Source organism: Triticum urartu, chromosome 1A, assembly GCF_056163025.1.
Source record: "Triticum urartu cultivar PI428250 chromosome 1A, HENAU_Tu73, whole genome shotgun sequence".
NCBI classification, from domain to species: Eukaryota; Viridiplantae; Streptophyta; class Magnoliopsida; order Poales; family Poaceae; genus Triticum; species Triticum urartu.
In genome coordinates, this window is record NC_141873.1 from 533,903,311 (window position 1) to 533,921,674 (window position 18,364).

The 18,364-nt window shown below is 47.0% G+C and overlaps 2 protein-coding genes across 2 annotated transcripts; both read right to left on the reverse strand.

Moving 5' to 3' along the window:
* Positions 1 to 2,384: 2,384 nt before the first annotated feature.
* On the reverse strand, positions 2,385 to 3,264 carry LOC147992303 (nuclear transcription factor Y subunit C-3-like). Its single transcript, XM_087540166.1, has one exon. It carries the CDS (start codon positions 3,200 to 3,202, stop codon positions 2,777 to 2,779), a length of 426 nt encoding a protein of 141 aa, XP_087396292.1. The 5' UTR covers positions 3,203 to 3,264; the 3' UTR covers positions 2,385 to 2,776.
* Positions 3,265 to 13,336: 10,072 nt separating this feature from the next.
* Positions 13,337 to 14,360, reverse strand: LOC147992304 (non-classical arabinogalactan protein 31-like). Its single transcript, XM_087540173.1, has 2 exons — positions 14,006 to 14,360; positions 13,337 to 13,922 (listed from the first exon to the last, which is right to left on the reverse strand). The coding sequence occupies exons 1-2, from the start codon at positions 14,232 to 14,234 to the stop codon at positions 13,588 to 13,590; spliced, it is 564 nt and encodes a 187-aa protein (XP_087396299.1). The 5' UTR covers positions 14,235 to 14,360; the 3' UTR covers positions 13,337 to 13,587.
* Positions 14,361 to 18,364: the final 4,004 nt, after the last annotated feature.

An 18,364-nucleotide genomic window follows, 5' to 3' on the forward strand; every position in this document is an offset into this window, starting at 1 on the left:
AAATATGAAAAAAGAATCCACTAGTGCAATTAGTCAAGGCATTGTTTGATTTTATAACCACAACGTACGACTCTGCATGCATTGACAAGTTTCTAATCTAGCGCGCCGGTGAGGACAGCAACGACCTTCATCTTTCGGTCTTCATTTTTCACCCTTACCGGGGACGCTGCGACATTTCTACCTCTAGCTTGGGACTTCATTCTTAACAGTGAAAGTAGTGGCTACACCTAACTTCGGTGCATCCATGAAGTGAACAGTAAATTCAAAAAAATAGAAATAAATTCTGAGACTTCGTGGATGTGATTATTTTTTTTTAGAAAAGGAGGATGACCCCCGGCCTCTGCATCTGGGAGATGCATACGGCCACTTTATTGATTATTATCGAGGACATTACAAAGTGTTACAACAATAAGCCTGAATCCACCATCTAGGCAACATATGCCCCTACTCCTATCCATATGATGAAGGGGTGCTAGCTGGGCCACTATCCAGACCACTCACCTAATCCTAATATCGAAAGCCGGAATCCCCAGCCTAGCCACATACCGGGTCTGGGACATAAACCGGTCTGACGCACTCACTATCGTCTCCACCATCTTCCACTGGTTCATCTCCAAGCAGATTGTGGTGCCAACCTTGGCAGGCTCCTCCGCCATCAACGCCACCATGACGCCAAATGACGACAAACGACACAAAAACGAACAACAAGAAAAGCCCAAAAGATATAAGGGGGCACTCTGAACTTACAACACATCGGAGAGCTAGTTACAATAGGTACTAAGAAAGGGCACTACTAGCATAAACCGATGACCGCAACCCTCAGGCACCAAAGGCACAGGAGGAATGCCGCTGGGACAAACACCCAGCCGACCACACCATCACGCGCCAAGAACGTCTGAAGGCTGCAGGAAAGCCGCCGAGCAACAACAGAGAGGCGGACAACGGGACAGCGAGAGGCACTGCACCTGCTGCCGGCCAAAAACCCCACCTTCAGCAACCCTACGCCCGAATCCACACTCCCCAGACAACGCCTCCATGGAGGAAATGACACACACGGCGCCGCCGCTGCCCAATCCTGTCGGATTTTGGGTTTTCACCCGGGAGAGGGAACGGAGGTGGGGAGAAGGAGACCACGACATTGCCTCCAAGAAAAAAACGTCGCCCAAGGCCGACATCGATGTCGGGCCGAACCAGCCGGCCAGGGGTTTCCCCCGGTCCCGATCTGCAACACCAGCCCCAAACTCCACCGGATCCAGCGACCAGCCGCGGGAACAAGCGCAGAGGGGGAGGGCGCGAATTGGGGGCGGCAAACCTCCAGATCTGGCGAGGAAGAGGAGGCCTCCACGCTGTAGCCACCGGCCGCCGACGCCCCACCGCCCCCGCAGTCGAGGACGCTGGCCAGAGCCCTCCGCGAGCGTCGTTCAGGGAAAGAACGGCGACGCCACGCCGGCAGGGGCCGCCGCCCCTGGGATCCAGATCCTCCGCTGCAGGAGCGACGAGGGCCTCGCCGCCACCGTCACTGGCGGCCGCGCAGGCTTGCCCGGAGACCACCTCAGGTGGCGACGAGGAGGGAGAGGAGGGGTGGGGGAGGCGGCGCTCGGGATCCCTAGCCGCCGCCCGAGTCGCCCGGTCAGGCGACGCGGGGGCCGAGGGGGAGACGCGGCCTGTGTGTAAACCTGTGGATGTGATTATGAGCAAATGTTTTAGGACCTTGCAAAGTTTGGTCACCAAAAAACATCAAATGATCTTTATACAAAACGAAATACAAATGATGCTCTGCACCCATGTTATTGTTCACATGTTCTCAACCCAAACTTTGTTTTTTCTGTACAGAGCTCCTTGAATGTCATTTCGCCACCAAATTTTACAAGCACCTAAAACATTTAGTCATAATCACATCCACAAAGTTTCAAAAAAAAATTGAAATGTTTTGCTAAGTTTTTATCATGCATGGGTGAACCGGGGGTGCAATGTCCGTGGATGCACAAAACCACACTCTTCTTCTCACACAGATATTCCGAGAACTGGGGAATAGCGAGTTCAAAGAAAAGCAGAGTTAATAGGGATTACTTTTTTAAGAAAAGTCCATATTACAATCCTGAACTAACCACTCGGTTTAATTTTCAACCTCAAACTTCAAAACCGCCAAGCTATACCCCGAACTAACCATGTGGTTCAGAAATCAACCCTCCTCATGGTTTTAACTCGCTCAAGTGGTTTTGACCGCGTTGACTGTTGACTGGACACTGCCACCTCACCTTTTGAACCCCGTCCTTACATGTGGGACCCATGCAGCGAAAAAACTAATAACAAAAATTCTCCCCTCTCTTTGCTCGGTCCCAAAAGGTAGCAGGGCACATCCTCCTGCGTCAATTCTTCCCTGTCGCTGCTAGTCAGGAGCAGAGCGCTCTGGAGCTCCTCCTGTACACTATTGGACTCCGTGCTACCGTCGCTCGCAGGGACCGGGGAATGTGTCGTCGCCCGCCATAGGAAGGACACAGGGAGCGGCAGCGCTGCGCCTGGACCTCCCTCGTGGGGTTGAAGAGCAGCCGTTACCCGCGCTGCCTAGGTGCCCTTCCACCGCTCCACACCCATGAAATCAAAGTACATCGCTAGTTGAGGTCGCCGCCGTAGTCCAGGCACGCCAGTTGATGTCAGTGAGCACCCGCACCAGAGCCCCGTTCGCTTGTAATCATGAAACATTTGGGTAGCTTGTAATCATGAAACATTTGTATCCTATCAGTGCAATTAATCGCGGCATAGTTTGATTTCATAATCACAACCTACGACCCTGCATGCCGCCGTGGACACCTACGGCCGGCGCGACGCCGCCTTCACCGTCCCCAGCATTGACGCCATCGTCACTCGGCCTGGCCTTGACGACGTCGACGAGGAAGTCGAAGACGTTGGTGTCCCTGACGGCGGCGGCGACGTCCTCGGCGTGCACGGTCCGGCGCCGGCCCTCAAGCGTGGCGTCCCAGGCGGCGCGCGTCAGCTCGGCGACGAACAGCTCGCACGCCCTGGAGAACAACACCGGCGCCTCGCACGAGATCATCCTCGCCCCGGCGCCGTCGCCGCCGCTGCCGTCCCGCGCCGACCGCTTCATGATCTTCTTGATCCGCGCCAGCGGCAGAGCGTGCGGCCCCGTCCTCGCCGTCGACCCGCCCCTGAACACCCCCGAGTACGGGCTCGGCAGCCTCATCCTCTGGCCGCCGTCGTTCAGTCGCCTCGCCGTACGTGCTAGCTGCTAGGCTGCTGGGTAGCGCTAAGCTCTAACAAACGGACGGTGCAATCTTCATTCGACCGCGGCCATGGACGGACCTTATATGCCCATGCCGCCTGACCCCGCGAACAAAGGAGCGCGTGACCGTCGCGGCTCCATAGCCGGCCGGCAACCCAGCGGCGTGGCCGCGGCCGGCAGTCTCGACAGCGATCGATCGATCGATCGTACAGAGATCACGTAAACAAACCGCAGGAGACGGTGGTTGAGATCGCGATGGTGTACGAATGGGAGTAGATAAATGAAATGTACGTAGCCTTCTTTCCATGTTCTTGCGTTGCGTTGCGTTGCCTGTGTTTCCGTATCCATGGTCAAAGAGGCGATCGCACCGAGGGCTAGGAGCGTCTGTATTTGGAAGGCGTCGTTGTCGCCATACGTAATCGCCGGTGTAAAGCGCAGTTTTAAGACCTAAAGTGAGTGTAGTATATTCTATTTTGTATCGCATATTCCGTCATTGGCAGTACAAGGTATAAAAAACAAATTGGGTACCGTGCCAGTTCTTTTTATTCCTTAGGTATTACACCGTGCCATTTGGCGCCATAGTGGCTTAGCATGCATGTGGAGGGGCACAAAATCGGTAATAACACACACCGCACCACAGTGACCACATGGTCATGAGTGTGTGGTGACTTTGCCAACATGATTGAGTCGATATGTGCACCGGTAGATTAATAGTGTACGTGGCATTTAAGTTGGCATGTGCACTTTTAGACATGTCAAGTTTGAGGCACGACGGCACAACAATGAAACGATGAATATGGGAAACAAGAAGCACACAAAATAACAAGAGAAACCCGGAAATCGGCCGATCCATCTTTGGTAGACACGCTAAACAACAACATCAATTCATTCACTGTCTGGCGCTTAAATTCTCGGTGCATCCCATTCGAATAGACACATTAACGTCATTAGGTGCCTCTTAGTGTCCTCATCACACTCCTCCGTCTCTCTAGTTCTCCTAGCTAAAAGTTAGCTGATACTCTGGGAGTAGAAGCTAGCAATTTTGTGCTACCGCTCTGTCCTGCTATTCACTGGGAGCCGACCCAAAGTCTTTGTATATATATGGGTGATGGGTATACATGTGCACACGGACTTAATAGACCTCATCAATAACTGCATCTGACATTTATCTTCCGGGTAAACTTATATAGCAGTAACATAAAAGCTCTAGCATCGGAACTCTGTATTGGACATGCATGTTCATGTTTGCATGTAATAGTTGACTAGGGTGCCACATCTTAGTAAAACTAGATAATATCCCACACGTTGCGAAGGGAATTGGTTGCAATATACTTATATGATATTGATTTTGGATTTGGATTTGAATGTTTGGATGAATATTATGATAACTAAAACTAAAATCACATATGATTTATTGTATTTAGTTATTGTGCAGGTCCCTTTTCCATGCATGTCCGCGTTGAGGTGGTGTCGTAGAATTGTCACGGCAGATGTCCTTAGTGTCAGGACTTAGTCGCGAGGCCAACGCATCTATGTGATAGCTTGAAGGGGTTGATCGGGACTAGAGACGCAACACACAAGACAAGGATTTAGACAGCTTCGGGCCCCGGGAAACATCATCCGGTAATAGCCCTACATGCTGTTTGTGGCTAGGTTTCATTATGCTCATGAGAGAGTCGCCGGTAAGCCAGCTCTTTGTGTCTAGCCCTAGAGATTGTTTCTTCTTTCCTGTCCCTCTTTGGGGAGCCCTGTCCCTCCTTATATAAGTTAGAGGGGCGGGTTACATGTGGAGTCCTAGTAGGACTAGGATTAGTCTATCTTCTCTTACAAGTTGATTACAAGTCCGGGTCTTGCTTCCTCATAAAGGAGATATTCCTCACGCCTTTCCTCTTAAGCCGGCCTACCATAACGTAGCCGGCCTTCTGGGCCTTGAGCCTCTTGGGCCCCCGGGTCTTGTCGCTCCTTTGATCCTCTTGCCAGGTCACCCATAAGTCGCCAGGCCCGGGTGGGTCACTTAGTGAGTCGTCCAGTCAGGGCGGTTCATTAGTGAGTCGCCAAGTCCGGCCGGGTTATACATCTGGCCGAATCATACCACGGGGTATATCCCCGACATTAGCCCCCAAGTTTAATTTGGATTTATCCATGTTAAACTGATCTGCAACATAAACACAAGAACAAATTGACAGGTTGCATTCCGGGTTAAATATTCTTGTAAGCCAGCACTTGATCATCCTTAAGTCCTTGTCATCTCCTCCTTCTGGAAAATCCGGGTCAATGGATCAACTTCGTAGTCAATTTGCTTGTAGAAGAAATATTGTAAATAAAGCATCCATTTGAGTCAGCCTTCAATGCTCTGACTTGACAAAAATATTGGTCTTCAAATATTCAACTTATATTCAGCCGACTTGAGATATAAAATTTGCCGGTTTATGATTACCAAAATTGCCAGGTTATAAATAGATGATGCCGAGTCATAATTGTCGCCGACGCCAGTTTATGATTTTTGCAGACACCGGGTCAATCTGATTTACTCAAACTAAAAATTTGAAGATATTTCTCCCTTATATCCATAATACCTGTAGCCCCCAAGGGCCGGTTTAATCAGCATGAATAAGACGGGACTTATCACCATGGCTTTAAATGAAATCCAGTTGTGTAGCCCCCATGAGTCGGCTATAGTCATAGTAGTGTAGTCGGGTCATCCTAGAATTGTCTTAAGCAAAGAGCAATATGCATTAGTCCCCAAGTGTCGGGTCATTATGTAATAATGAGCAGGGACTTTGTAAATATGATGATGTAAATTTGAGCAGTAACGTGTAGCCCCCAAGGGCCGGCTTAGTAAGACAATACTAAGCTGGGACTTTTCATTGGAAATAATATCATATGATGTAACCCCCATCCTGGGGCTTGAACCCACGTCCACAAGGTTAAGAGTTTTATGCTTTACCAACTGAGCAGTGGATCCTTCAATATATAATGGAATAAGGCTTGTGTATCTTGAATTTTAATAGGAGCAATTGGTAGCCCCCAAGGGCCGGCTCATTATAATGGGATGAGTCGGGTCTTCAATAAGGCCAATAAAAATGATTTTGCATTAGCCCCCAAGTGTCATGGTGCATGCTTGCAGCGACATGAGACTTGCATATTTGATATAACCTCAACTTGAATAATGTAGCCCCCAAGTGTCGGGTCGTATGCAGCGACTCGGGACTATTTCCTCCATTGTAAAATAAATCATGCCCATTGATAAAGATAATAGCTGTGGCGCTAAAGCGACTTTGAAAACCTCAATCATAATACTGGTTATTAATAATCATAATAGAAATCCAATCATGTTGGCTATTCAAAATTTGAATAATATAATCCGGTATGAAAACCTCAATCATTCAATATCATCATTGAAAATCCAGCCATGTTGGCTATTTAAAGAATTCAAATACCTTATATGTTGACAAGTAAATCCGGAGTTTAAATACCCGGCGGCTCTTGGCCGATGGCGATTCAATACGCCTTCATTGTAAACCGGAATTTTCATGGCCCGGCGGCATATAGCCTTTTGATAAAAATCCAGAACGGATAATCATTTTGAAGCATCAACTTTGGTAATGAGCTTGAACTTAATCATTTACATGTCATATTTCTGCAAATCCTGCAGAGAGTTTAAACAACATATGCCCTGGCGACTTAGCGTCAAAACCAGGGCGGGTCATAATATCTCACATATAACTACTGTGGTATTGAATTTGTACTGCCGGCTTACATAACCTGTGCAGTAAGGGTGATAACCCAATCCTTAGAAGCCAATGCTTCCACATAGATGATGATTGTCATAAAATGGCGACTTATAGTCAAAAGTCAAGCCGGGTTAAGCATAAAACACTTATATATATTTGAGATATAATCCCAAAAAGGTCTCAAGTTAAGTAATTGTGGCTGCAATAACTTTACCAGAGACAGAATAAAACTTTTTGAGGCTTCTGATTCGGATACGATCAGTAAACCATTCCAAAGGGGTTAAGCTAAGATTCGAATACGATCATATAGCCCCCAGTGGCTTTGGCGATGCCGATCAAGAGGGTATCGACAGCTATGTTCTCTTTGGTTCGAATACGACCTATGTTTGAATAGGAAGCCCCCAAATGACCTTGAGAGTTGTTTAACGACGCTGATTCGAATACGATCCACGTTGATTCCCAAAGGGGTTGAGCTATGATTCGGATACGATCAAGAAGCCCCCAAGTAGGTTCGGCAGTTTGCCAATCAAAAGGGTATCGACAGCTATGTTCTCTTTGGTTCGAATACGACCTATGTTTGAACAGGAAGCCCCCAAGTGTTAAATTTTGGCATTGCGCTGATCAAGAGGGTATTGATAGCTATGCTCGATGAGCAGGAAGCCCCCAAGTGATCATAATAAGATAAGCCATAAGGCAGGATATCCAAGTTTGAACCGCGCATCATGGCAGCAAGTTCTTTTGGCAACCTTTAATTTTTCTGAGAACTCGAACTTGCTAGAGATTTAAATATTTTTGAATCCGGAACTTTAAACCGGATTTAAAAACTTCAAAACTTTGTGAAAGACAAATTTACCTTGAGCCGGATTTTGAACCGGATTTGATAGCTTCAAAGCTTTGCGAGAGAGAGATGTCTCTTGAGCTATATTTTAAACTGGAATCTTCATTTTGAGCCGGAAATTTTTCTGACGGCCTTTAAATATTCGCCAATAAAGAGTAGCCTCCGGGGCCGGGTTATCTTCCCTTCAATGACCCGGAGTTCTTGAATTCATTGAAACCGGCTAATTTTGCCGAGCCATACCATTGTAGCCCTCGAGTCTCAAGATGACTCAAAGAGTTGGCTTGAGATTCTCCATATTTGACCATAGCAGAAGGTGTATATCATTGGCGTTGATAACGCGATGTGAATCCACAGAAGGTTGAGGTGACTGCGGCGGGTTATAAATGATCCCGTATGAGCCGTGTCAGCAACTCGGCCAATGGTTCCCTCCAACTGGTTGTTTGAAGCTTAACCAAACTGTAGTGGCGGCAATTTGTGCGCCTGCCCATTGAGCCATCCAGTGCAGACGACGGTTGATAATATATGATAATTTGCCTCCAATTTGTTGGAAGAGAAAACCGGCTTCCCAAGCGGTGACTTGCTCATACTCAATAAACAGCTCATGCTGACAGGTGCGGCCCAGTGTGTTGATGTAGACCAGGCCGTGAGAGACGGACGGCAGAGACGACCGCGGCATCAGTGGCGGCCCCGACAGATGAGTCGGCCGCGGCGTTGTAAGCCGGTGCGGACGGGGAAAATCTTCACAGGTGTTGTAAACCGGCACGGACGGGCGAGTTAATCGCAGGTGCGGTCCCGGTGAGTCGAAATAGTCCGCGCCACAAGGGCGGCGTCTTGCACACATATTCTTTGATCCTTGTGGCACGGTCATATGCTAGCACATGACAGTAATTATGCAATTTATATATCCATGATCCGGCCATCGACTTTGCAATGACCAATTGTCCTGCATATAAAATGCAAAGAGCAAAGTAATTGCTCTCTGACAAAAACAATATGTGCTAAAATTATACTTAGAGGGATATCACCTGATTCGCCCGAACAACAGATGAGTCGGCCGTGGCATTGTAAGCCAGTGCGGACGCGTGAACCGGTGCGGATGCGTGAGCCGTCGTGAGGGCAGATGGACGAGTCGTCCATGGCGTTTGTAAAGCAGCGCGAGCGGCGAGTCAAACGTGATGTTGTTTAACCGGTGTAGATGCATGAATCGGTAACAGGTGCGGACGGATGTAATCCGAACATCGGGGCGGTGACTTGCACGTATATCCGTCGAGCATCCTAGCACGGACAAACACCAATGCAAAAAGTGATGTTGATGCGCCCCCTTAGGCGACACCTTTTCGTAATGGTCCTGCAAAAATATTACAAGACCAAGTAATTGTTCTTTGATAAAAACAATATGTGTTAAGAAAAATAAACTTTAGATTAATATCACCTGATTTGTTCGGACGACAGATTGCTCATAAGTAGTGTTCATATATAATTTTGCAATATGGCTGAGTTCCACTTTAACCCCAGAAAATATCATGTCAGTCAACCAGCCTCCTGAGACTGGTCCGTGGACGCGCGGGGCCGCAGCAGAAAAATGACGCGAGCCTCGCTGGTCAACAGGTCGGCTCATCACGGGGGCAGCCCAGAGGGAACCAAGAGAGACGACCCGGTGATTTGACGTGGCAGGCTGGCTCGCAAGTGGAGGCGGACCCGGACTCGGACGTGGAGAGCCGCGGCGGCTCAGGGGCCACCGGCCCGATGGAAAACAGTCAAAACGAGTTTCACGCCCAAACTTCTGGGTTGTGGTTTGTTTCCTTTTTTGGATCGGGAACGTAATTGCTTTTGGTCTTTTTGTCTTCTACATTGTTTGATTCATCAGATATAAGGCTAATCAATTTCCAAATAGTGCCCGATCCCTCGTCTGATCCGATAACTCGATCGGAAATTTGCCCTTGTACATATCTGCGATTTGCACCCATCAGATCCGATGAATCCTTGCTGAACCAAACGGAAACTCCCCCACTTTGGATCTAACGAACTTGACGTTGATGTGAATCTTCCACGCCGGCTTTAGTTAAACCGGAAAATTGCGAACTTCTCAAACCCTAGAAAAGATCCCTCCAAGAACTCAATATCATCGTGCGTCCAGCCCCACGGTGGGCGCCAACTGTCGTAGAATTGTCACGGCAGATGTCCTTAGTGTCACGACTTAGTCGCGAGGCCAACGCATCTATGTGATAGCTTGAAGGGGTTGATCGGGACTAGAGACGCAACACACAAGATAAGGATTTAGACAGCTTCGGGCCCCGGGAAACATCATCCGGTAATAGCCCTACATGCTGTTTGTGGCTAGGTCTCATTATGCTCATGAGAGAGTCGCCGGTAAGCCGGCTCTTTGTGTCTAGCCCTAGAGATTGTTTCTTTTTCCCTGTCCCTCTTTGGGGAGCCCTGCCCCTCCTTATATAAGTTAGAGGGGCGGGTTACATGTGGAGTCCTAGTAGGACTAGGATTAGTCTATCTTCTCTTAGAAGTTGATTACAAGTCCGGGTCTTGCTTCCTCGTAAAGGAGATATTCCTCACGCCTTTCCTCTTAAGCCGGCCTACCATAACGTAGCCGGCCTTCTGGGTCTTGAGCCTCTTGGGCCCCCGGGTCTTGTCGCTCCTTTGATCTTCTTGCCAGGTCACCCATAAGTCGCCAGGCTCGGGTGGGTCACTTAGTGAGTCGCCAAGTCCGGCCGGATTATACATCTGGACGGGTCATACCGCGAGGTATATCCCCGACAGGTGGGTTTTTTTTCATGCATGTTTACATGATGAAGTGGCATGTGTGCATGTTGAGAAAATTAGATTTGCGGAGGCTAGCTATTTAGATATAGAATACATTTTGAGTGTTGATTAAGCTAATGAGGAAATTTGGATCTTAAAACCATACATCTATTGTTTCATTAAAAAGGAGTAAAAACCATACAAACACAAAAAATTAGAGCTCGGGGATAGGATTTAGACAAACACACACTCCCAATATCATGGAACATCTTCTGAACGAGACAAAAGAGAGCCAAGGCCCAAAACCACCAGACACAACTCATGTGCGGCCAAAACGACCACCATAATAAGAGGTCTCCAGGAGGCATGCACTGATGGATTGTTCGACAGCACGGAGTGTGTGGGCATTGGCAGAAGAGGGCTTAGTAGAGCAAATGTGCCAGCATCAGATTGCTAATGCCAAAAACTTTTTTTTGCCTTGCATGATTCTTTATCCCACGGTGAATTTGGGGAGTGAGGAAGAAAACCATCTATGAAGTCATTTTCCAAAGTCCATTATCAACACATCTTTTTATTGAAGCTTACTTGAATGATCTCCATATTCTTGAAAAACCGACGAGGGTGACGGGAAATGTGCCCCTATCGCGGCCGATTCAGTGGATTCCTCCACTCGGGAACCTAGTGAAGGTGAGTGTTCATTCAGAGGTCGGGAGGGGTGCCGACATGGGTATTTTTGCCGCGATCAGTAGAGATCATGAAGGTTTTTTTTGGGGGGGGGGGGGGGGGGTGCTTCCGGTCATTGTAACAAGTGAAATTACTAATCCAGCAACACTTCAAGCACTTGCAGTTACGAAAGCCCTGGCTCTGTCGGAGGATCTGAATTTCAACGGATCCATGTTGCATCCAACTGCAAGGTGGTGGTTGATGACACCAAGAATCGCAGTGCAATAGTGTATGAAGCTATCATACATGGAATTATAGAGTATTCTAGTAGTTTTATTTTATGTAATTTCGTTCATGAGTTTAGGAGTTTGAATTTCAAGACTCACAATTTAGCAAAGCATGTTTTGAATTTAGGGGTTGGCCATCATGTTTAATTAGGCCAATCTGGTGATCTTTTGCCTGTCCATGCAATAAGGCTTCGTGAGATTGCCTAAACAAATACTAACAAGAGATCTCAAGCACACCAGGATAATCAACCAACCACAAAAGATCAGTTTTTGAATGCCCATTTCCCGTGCAAGGGAACTACACTTTAGAGTTATGGACTCACTGTGGGAACTAGGAAATATAAGCATAGGTCCCATGGAGAAGGTCTTTGCCATGACAGTCACCGGCATCATCCCTTATAATTGCACTGCAGGTTCCCATTGAGTCGGCAAGAGAGAATGAGGCGTCTACATTAAAGTTTCAGAGTTCCCGCCGATGGTTTGTTCCATCTCTCATCTTTTGTCAGATAAGCTACAATGCTTGTTGCACGATGATGATTCAGAGCAAGTGCTTGGATGAAAATACCATAGTTATGAATTTTCTGCCGCCGCTCCCACCACATGAACCAACATGTGACCGCTGCAACTCGTCCTTAGGAGATTTATTAAGTTGGTTAAGATTTGAACCAGTACGATAGAGGAGCTCTTCAAGATAGCAGAGCGAGCCCTGTCGATGATCGACTTATGAACATCATCCAACATACCCGACTCCCTCCAAACATGCTACATATATACTCTAAGAGCAGAGGTAGAGACGACGACTTTGGAAGATGCTAATGTAAATTTTCAGTTCATAACTTTATATAGGGGACTTCAGGCCGTTTAGTTGTTTGTTCCATTTCTTTATATGTTCTGACACGTTTTTTCCATGAGAAGCGGGAGGGGGGGGGGGGGGGGGGGGTCTCTCACTTGTATATTGATTTCAATTCAAAATAAATCGAGCCGATTTATGTGGGAAACCAGGTCGAAATCTATGTCAAAAAGCTTAATAGCCTGAGGGACAATACATCTTGTGGAAGCAAGAAACACAGAAGAAGCAAAATAGCAAGTACATAGTTATCACACAACGCAAAGATCAGTGGTGGTTGAGGGGGGCAATGCTACACACACGGGCAACAATTTTACGGTGTTCACAGAAAGGCTGAGGTGGGCTTTTTTAATTGGGTGCAAATCAGGATGAGGGGCCCCATCCCAACTGAAAATCGGAGAGGGGGGGGGGGGGGGGGGGGGCAAGTTTAATTAGAAGGAAAGAGCCCGTATTAGCCTGTAAGAGTCTGTGAGTCTAGTATTTTCGGTGGTTGAGGGATGAAGCACCGGTTATGTCATAGCATATGGCAACACAAGCAAAGGAGAGAGGCTGACAAGGCAGAACAGAGCACCAGAGGCCAGCACAGAGGCAAACTCGAAAGGTTGTCGAATGAGCACAACAACAACGCCGAAAGCACTGACACTGGGGTAATACATGGTTGCATCTACTAGGAGTTGCACTTGCACCTTCAACCGCCCCGAGCCATCCAATATCCAACATCCGGGTGGTCTTGCCCGTGGCGAGGTGACATTGACAATGAGGAACACTCTGCCTCAACGAGCATGCACGGGTGGGTCGGTTGGTGGAATTAGCGATGAAGGGACATGCGAACAGAGAGAGCCCGAGAAGAAAATATATCTACAAAGGCTGCTCATTATCCATGACGGAGTGTAAATGGAGGTCACGCACAGGCTCAACTTGGCGACGGAGCACTCATATATGACGAACGACTATGCTAAAAACAATTCCAAATGCACGAGCGAACACTCATTCATTCTACGGATCAACATGGAAACAACTTCAAATTCAAACCACAACAAGTACTCGATGGATTACAAACTAGACCCAAACCAACTAAAACGACCCAAACCTACGCGACAACAATCTCTGCTTATTATTGTCTCCGAGTCCCCGACTACGTTCGTGGTCATACCATACCGCGGCGACCCACAACACTTGCCCATCTCATCAGGTGCGGGCGTGTGCGTGTCCGTCCTCACTCCTCAGTAGTTGTAGGCGGGGCACTTGCCGCCCTTGCGCGGCGCGTACATGAGCGCGGTCCTGGCGCTGTAGACGCCGCGCACGCCCGCCGGCGACGACGGCCTCACCTCCTCCCTCTTGAGGACGATCCCCAGCGAGGCGTCGGCCGGGAGGAAGGGCGCGTCGCAGAGCGGCGTGGGCGAGGTGCGGAGGTACACCCGGCAGCTGCGCCGGCTGAACATGGACAGGTCGTACACCATCACCAGGAAGTAGCCGCTCTCGTCCGTCGCCGTGCTCGTCATGTTCAGCACCCTGTACCCGCCCTTGCTCCCGTAGCACACCAGCTTCGCCGTCGCGTCTGCATTGCACATTGCACTTGGTTAACACAACACGAAGGGGTTAGGGAGAGGTAGAATGGGATGTCGTCGTCGGAGGACGTACTGGCGAGAGGCGAGGCGTCCATGCCGGCGTTGTAGCCGCGGAGGTTGCAGGACTTGCAGTAGATGAGACCCTGGACGATGATCACCGGCTGGATCGGCGCCGGCGCCGGAGCTGGAGCGACGTGCTTGTAGGCAGCCGGCTCGTCCATGGACGCACCGGAACAGAGGAGGAGGGAGCCCAGGAGGAGAGCAGCAACGGCTCCATGGATCTTGAAGCTGACGGACACCATTTTCACTGAGCCCTTAGCTTAGCTTCTTAGCTACCTGCCTAGCTGCTTTTTTTTCAAAGCTGGACGACGGTGGTGAGACGTTAACCGAGCATGAGCCAATTTATAGAGAGGCAGCAGGGAGAGGTCCATCGACCTCGACCAGCTAGGGCTCGATCATGTCTTATGTTTGACCAGTTGCTTCGTGATCAAATAAGAGACCGAGCTAGCGGCTGGATGGGATCCCGTCTGCAGTTAATGCTTTTGTTGTCTTGCCAACACTAGCGACGCCGTAGGGTTCTACTGCAAGTCTGCTGCAGGCATGGAAGCGACGTTCATTTCATAAGACTAGCCACAATGGATAGTAACATAGAATAATAACATATGCATGTTATTAGTCTATGTTACTACCTCTACAGTGGGCCAGAATCCTGCCATGTTTTTTGGAGTACACCTGCATGTGGAGCTAGCTAGCAGGCAGGCATGAACCGCCAGGAGCCTTCTTGGCGCTTGTTGGGTAACAGTCAGTTGAATTGTGCCAATGTTGTGCCAACAAATGTAGTTCATCATCCGTGCTCTGTCCCTCGGCTAGTTAAGCTTAAATCCGTTGAACCGGGTAGTAGGACTGGACTTGCTGGCTGAGTTTACTTTGACAGTGTTTGCCCCCTCCCTTTTACTGAACTGAATCTTGACTACTCCCACATGATGCCATATTTTACTTACTGTGGTCCTATTAAGTATTACCCTGTTAAAATAGATGAGTAGATGGGTAGATTAATTGATCATGTCATTGGGGAGCGTGGCTCGGAGGTTTCTACGGAACGGCGACGTTTGTTTGCTTCTAGCACTCGTCTCGGTCCATGAAATGAGAAACGAAAGATTACACGCACGAAAATGCGTGCGGGGTCGCGGCCAAGGCAAGCAACTTGGCCTCCTGATCCCCCGATTTCAGGCATCGATTGCAGCGACCAATCCTTCTTTTAGATGATCGAAGCAAACTTCAAATTAAGCAAACTTTTTTTCCCAGTTCGCTTCAGTTGTGGGGTGCTTCACTGTACTCGCACCGTCGCATGTGGACCTCAGAGCTTATGGCTCGTCTCCCATGACTTGCAGGTGGTTTCACACAAAGTGCCCAGAGAGCATGCAACAAGCCGAACTAGCCCACCTATGGCTTCGGCCCATTTATCTGAATGCACTCTCTTTTGTTTTTGCTTTTTTACATTTGTTTTAGATACTGTCTGTGTTTTTTCATCATATATTTTTTACAACACAAGGAGAAACTGAAACACAACACATGTGGACAACACTACTCCAGAGTCCAGATTGACCCTTCAGGCAGTTAAACCCTTCACTTGAGTTTAGAGCTTGTCTTCTTTTCTTTTTTTGCGAGAAAACTTTCAATCTATTCACCTTCAATCATAGCAATACAATGAACACCAGAAATAATAAAGATTACATCCAGGTCCGTAGACCACCTAACGACGAGTACAAGCACTGAACAAGCCGAAGTCGCGCTCTCCCTCGCTGAAGCCAGGCAAAACTTGTTGTAGTAGACAGTTGGGAAGTCGTCGTGCTAAGATCCCATAGGACCAGCGCAGCAGAACAACAACCATCGTCGATGAAGAGTAGCGTGGATTGGAAGGATCCAACCTGAAGAAACACAAACGTAGACAAATTACGACCAGATCCGAGCAAATCCACCAAGGATAGATCCGCCGAAGACACACCTCCACACGCCCATCAACGGTGCTAGACACATCACTGGAATGGGGGATAGGCGGGGAGAACCTTATTCCATCTTCAGGGAGCCGCCGTTGTCTCGTCTTCGTGAGTAGGATACAAACCCTAACAAAAGTTAAAAAAACATCTAAAACGGAGCCCGCCCGCCGGCAAGGGCTGAGATCCACCGCGCCGCCATGGCCCTAAGGCCACCACAGACGAGGCGGACCGGCGGCGGCGGCGGCGGGAGGCAAAGGAACCCTAAGGTTTTCTTGGGGAGCTTGTCACACACAGCAGGAGCTATAGCGCTCAGGTTAGGCTTGAACCTGGCCCAAACTGTCAACTACAATAAAATTGAGGCCAATTATGGCAACAAGAAGTGACCATCAATGGAATGATATGCAACCTCGCTTATTCGAGAGAAATAAGTGACCATCACAATGCAAGAAGGGAGCCATTCATCCGTGGCAAGAGCTATTTTTATGATTGTCATTTCATGCTTTTAGATTTTGTGCATGTCATTTATGATCATCGTAATAGGGAAAGTAATCAACTAGCTCATGAACTAGCCAAACTAGCTAGATTATCTCTTTTGATGGATTCCGCCCTTGAGGTTGTGATCCCCATGCTCGTAAGCGGTGCTATGATTCTTATAACCGAATAAAGAGAGTGTTTTTTTGGATCCCGAGCTCCATGGAGCTCAAAATCTGGGGGGGGGGGGGGGGGGGAATCAAAAACAAAAATTAAAAGTTTCAAAAAATTGTAAACACGCATGTATCTAGTGGTGTATACTTCATCTTTGTAAATTTTCATGATGAAATACATTTTAATGTGGTCTTTCACGCACATACAAAACCATGTACTTTTACAATGAATGGTACAGGTCTTTCAAAGTCATTAGATTTTTTTGTGTAGCTCACATAAGAACGTATTACATCATGAAATTTTACGGACATGTAGTATAAATCCCTATGTACATGTGTAATTTTTTTTAGCACAAAAGGTTGATTTATGAATTTTTCAAATATCGCGCTCCATGGAGCCCGAGCTCTATTATGAATTTCTGAATAAATGAGGTTTTAATAATTGTCAGAAAATAAATGGGGAGATAGTGTCCAATGACAGGCGTCGGCCGATCAATGAAAAGTGACCACTATCGACGAGCCCAAGAGACATGTCAGTGGGTGGTCACCCGTCCAAGGCAGCCCAGGAGGGCGTATCGTATGGCTTGAAGCGATTCTTACGTGGCCGGCCCAAGACCCACATGGCGTCGTCATGCTGATGTTGCGCATGTTTTTATATACTTGTATTTTATTTTGAAAATGATACTAAATACATATATTATGAAAAAATAAATTAGCTAATTTTTTAACAGTGTTAATCGCGCATTTAGTAGAAAATATAAATGCAGTACATAAAAATGTTGCACTACTTATAAAAACAGTTTGTACCATTCAAAGTGTACATGACATCACAAAAATGTTCATGCAAAAAAATGTACATGACATTTATTTAAAATGTATAAATGGTTAATACCTTTCAAAATATGTACGTTACATTTTATAAAAATGTTCACGGCTTTTAAACAAAATTTTTGTGACACTGAAAAAAATATCCAATGTATCAAAATGTTCACAAAGTTTGAAAGTAATGTTTTGTATCATAGAAAAATATGTTTCAACGTGTATTTGAAAAAAAATTATTTGAAAAATAATGTATTTAAAAATGTAAACACATATAAGACAATGTTTTAGATATATAAATAAATACAGTGTGTATGAAAAAAATAGATATCGAAACATATATTGAAAAATGTTAATCATGTATTGAAAAATATTAAACATGTATAAAATAATTTCAAGTGTATAGACAAAATGTACAATGTGTATGAAAAATAGTTATATTTATGAAAAAACAAAATGAGGAAAACCAGTAAAAAACTGAAGAAAACCAAGGAAAACGGATGCTGCAATAGTGGAAAACCCAACACAAAAACCACCCGAAAACCGACTCATGTTCAGATACAATGTTGGGCCGGCCTAGCAGTCGTCGCGATGTAGGCAATTCTTAATAGGAATCAGTTTAAGCGCCACATAACTCTCGCGGCCTAGGAGCCTTCTGTTGTCGGGTGGTTCACTTGGGCCCTTCAGATGTCAGTTGCGCAAAACATCATTTTCTTTCCTAAGCGAGAGGGCCGGGGAAACCGACCTCACTTAAGAACAAGCCTTGCCTCAAAAAAAAAACTTAAGAACAAGCCAAAGGAGCCACGCTTTTTAAATAAAAATGAGCCTCTCTAGCCAATTGTTCGTGTGTGAATGTGTTTCTATATTGCTAAATATAGCTATAAAAATCTTAACTCAAGAAAAAAATATGTTCCATATGCTATTGAAGTTTGTTGATACGTTTTGAAAGAATTTCATATATATTAAGTAATA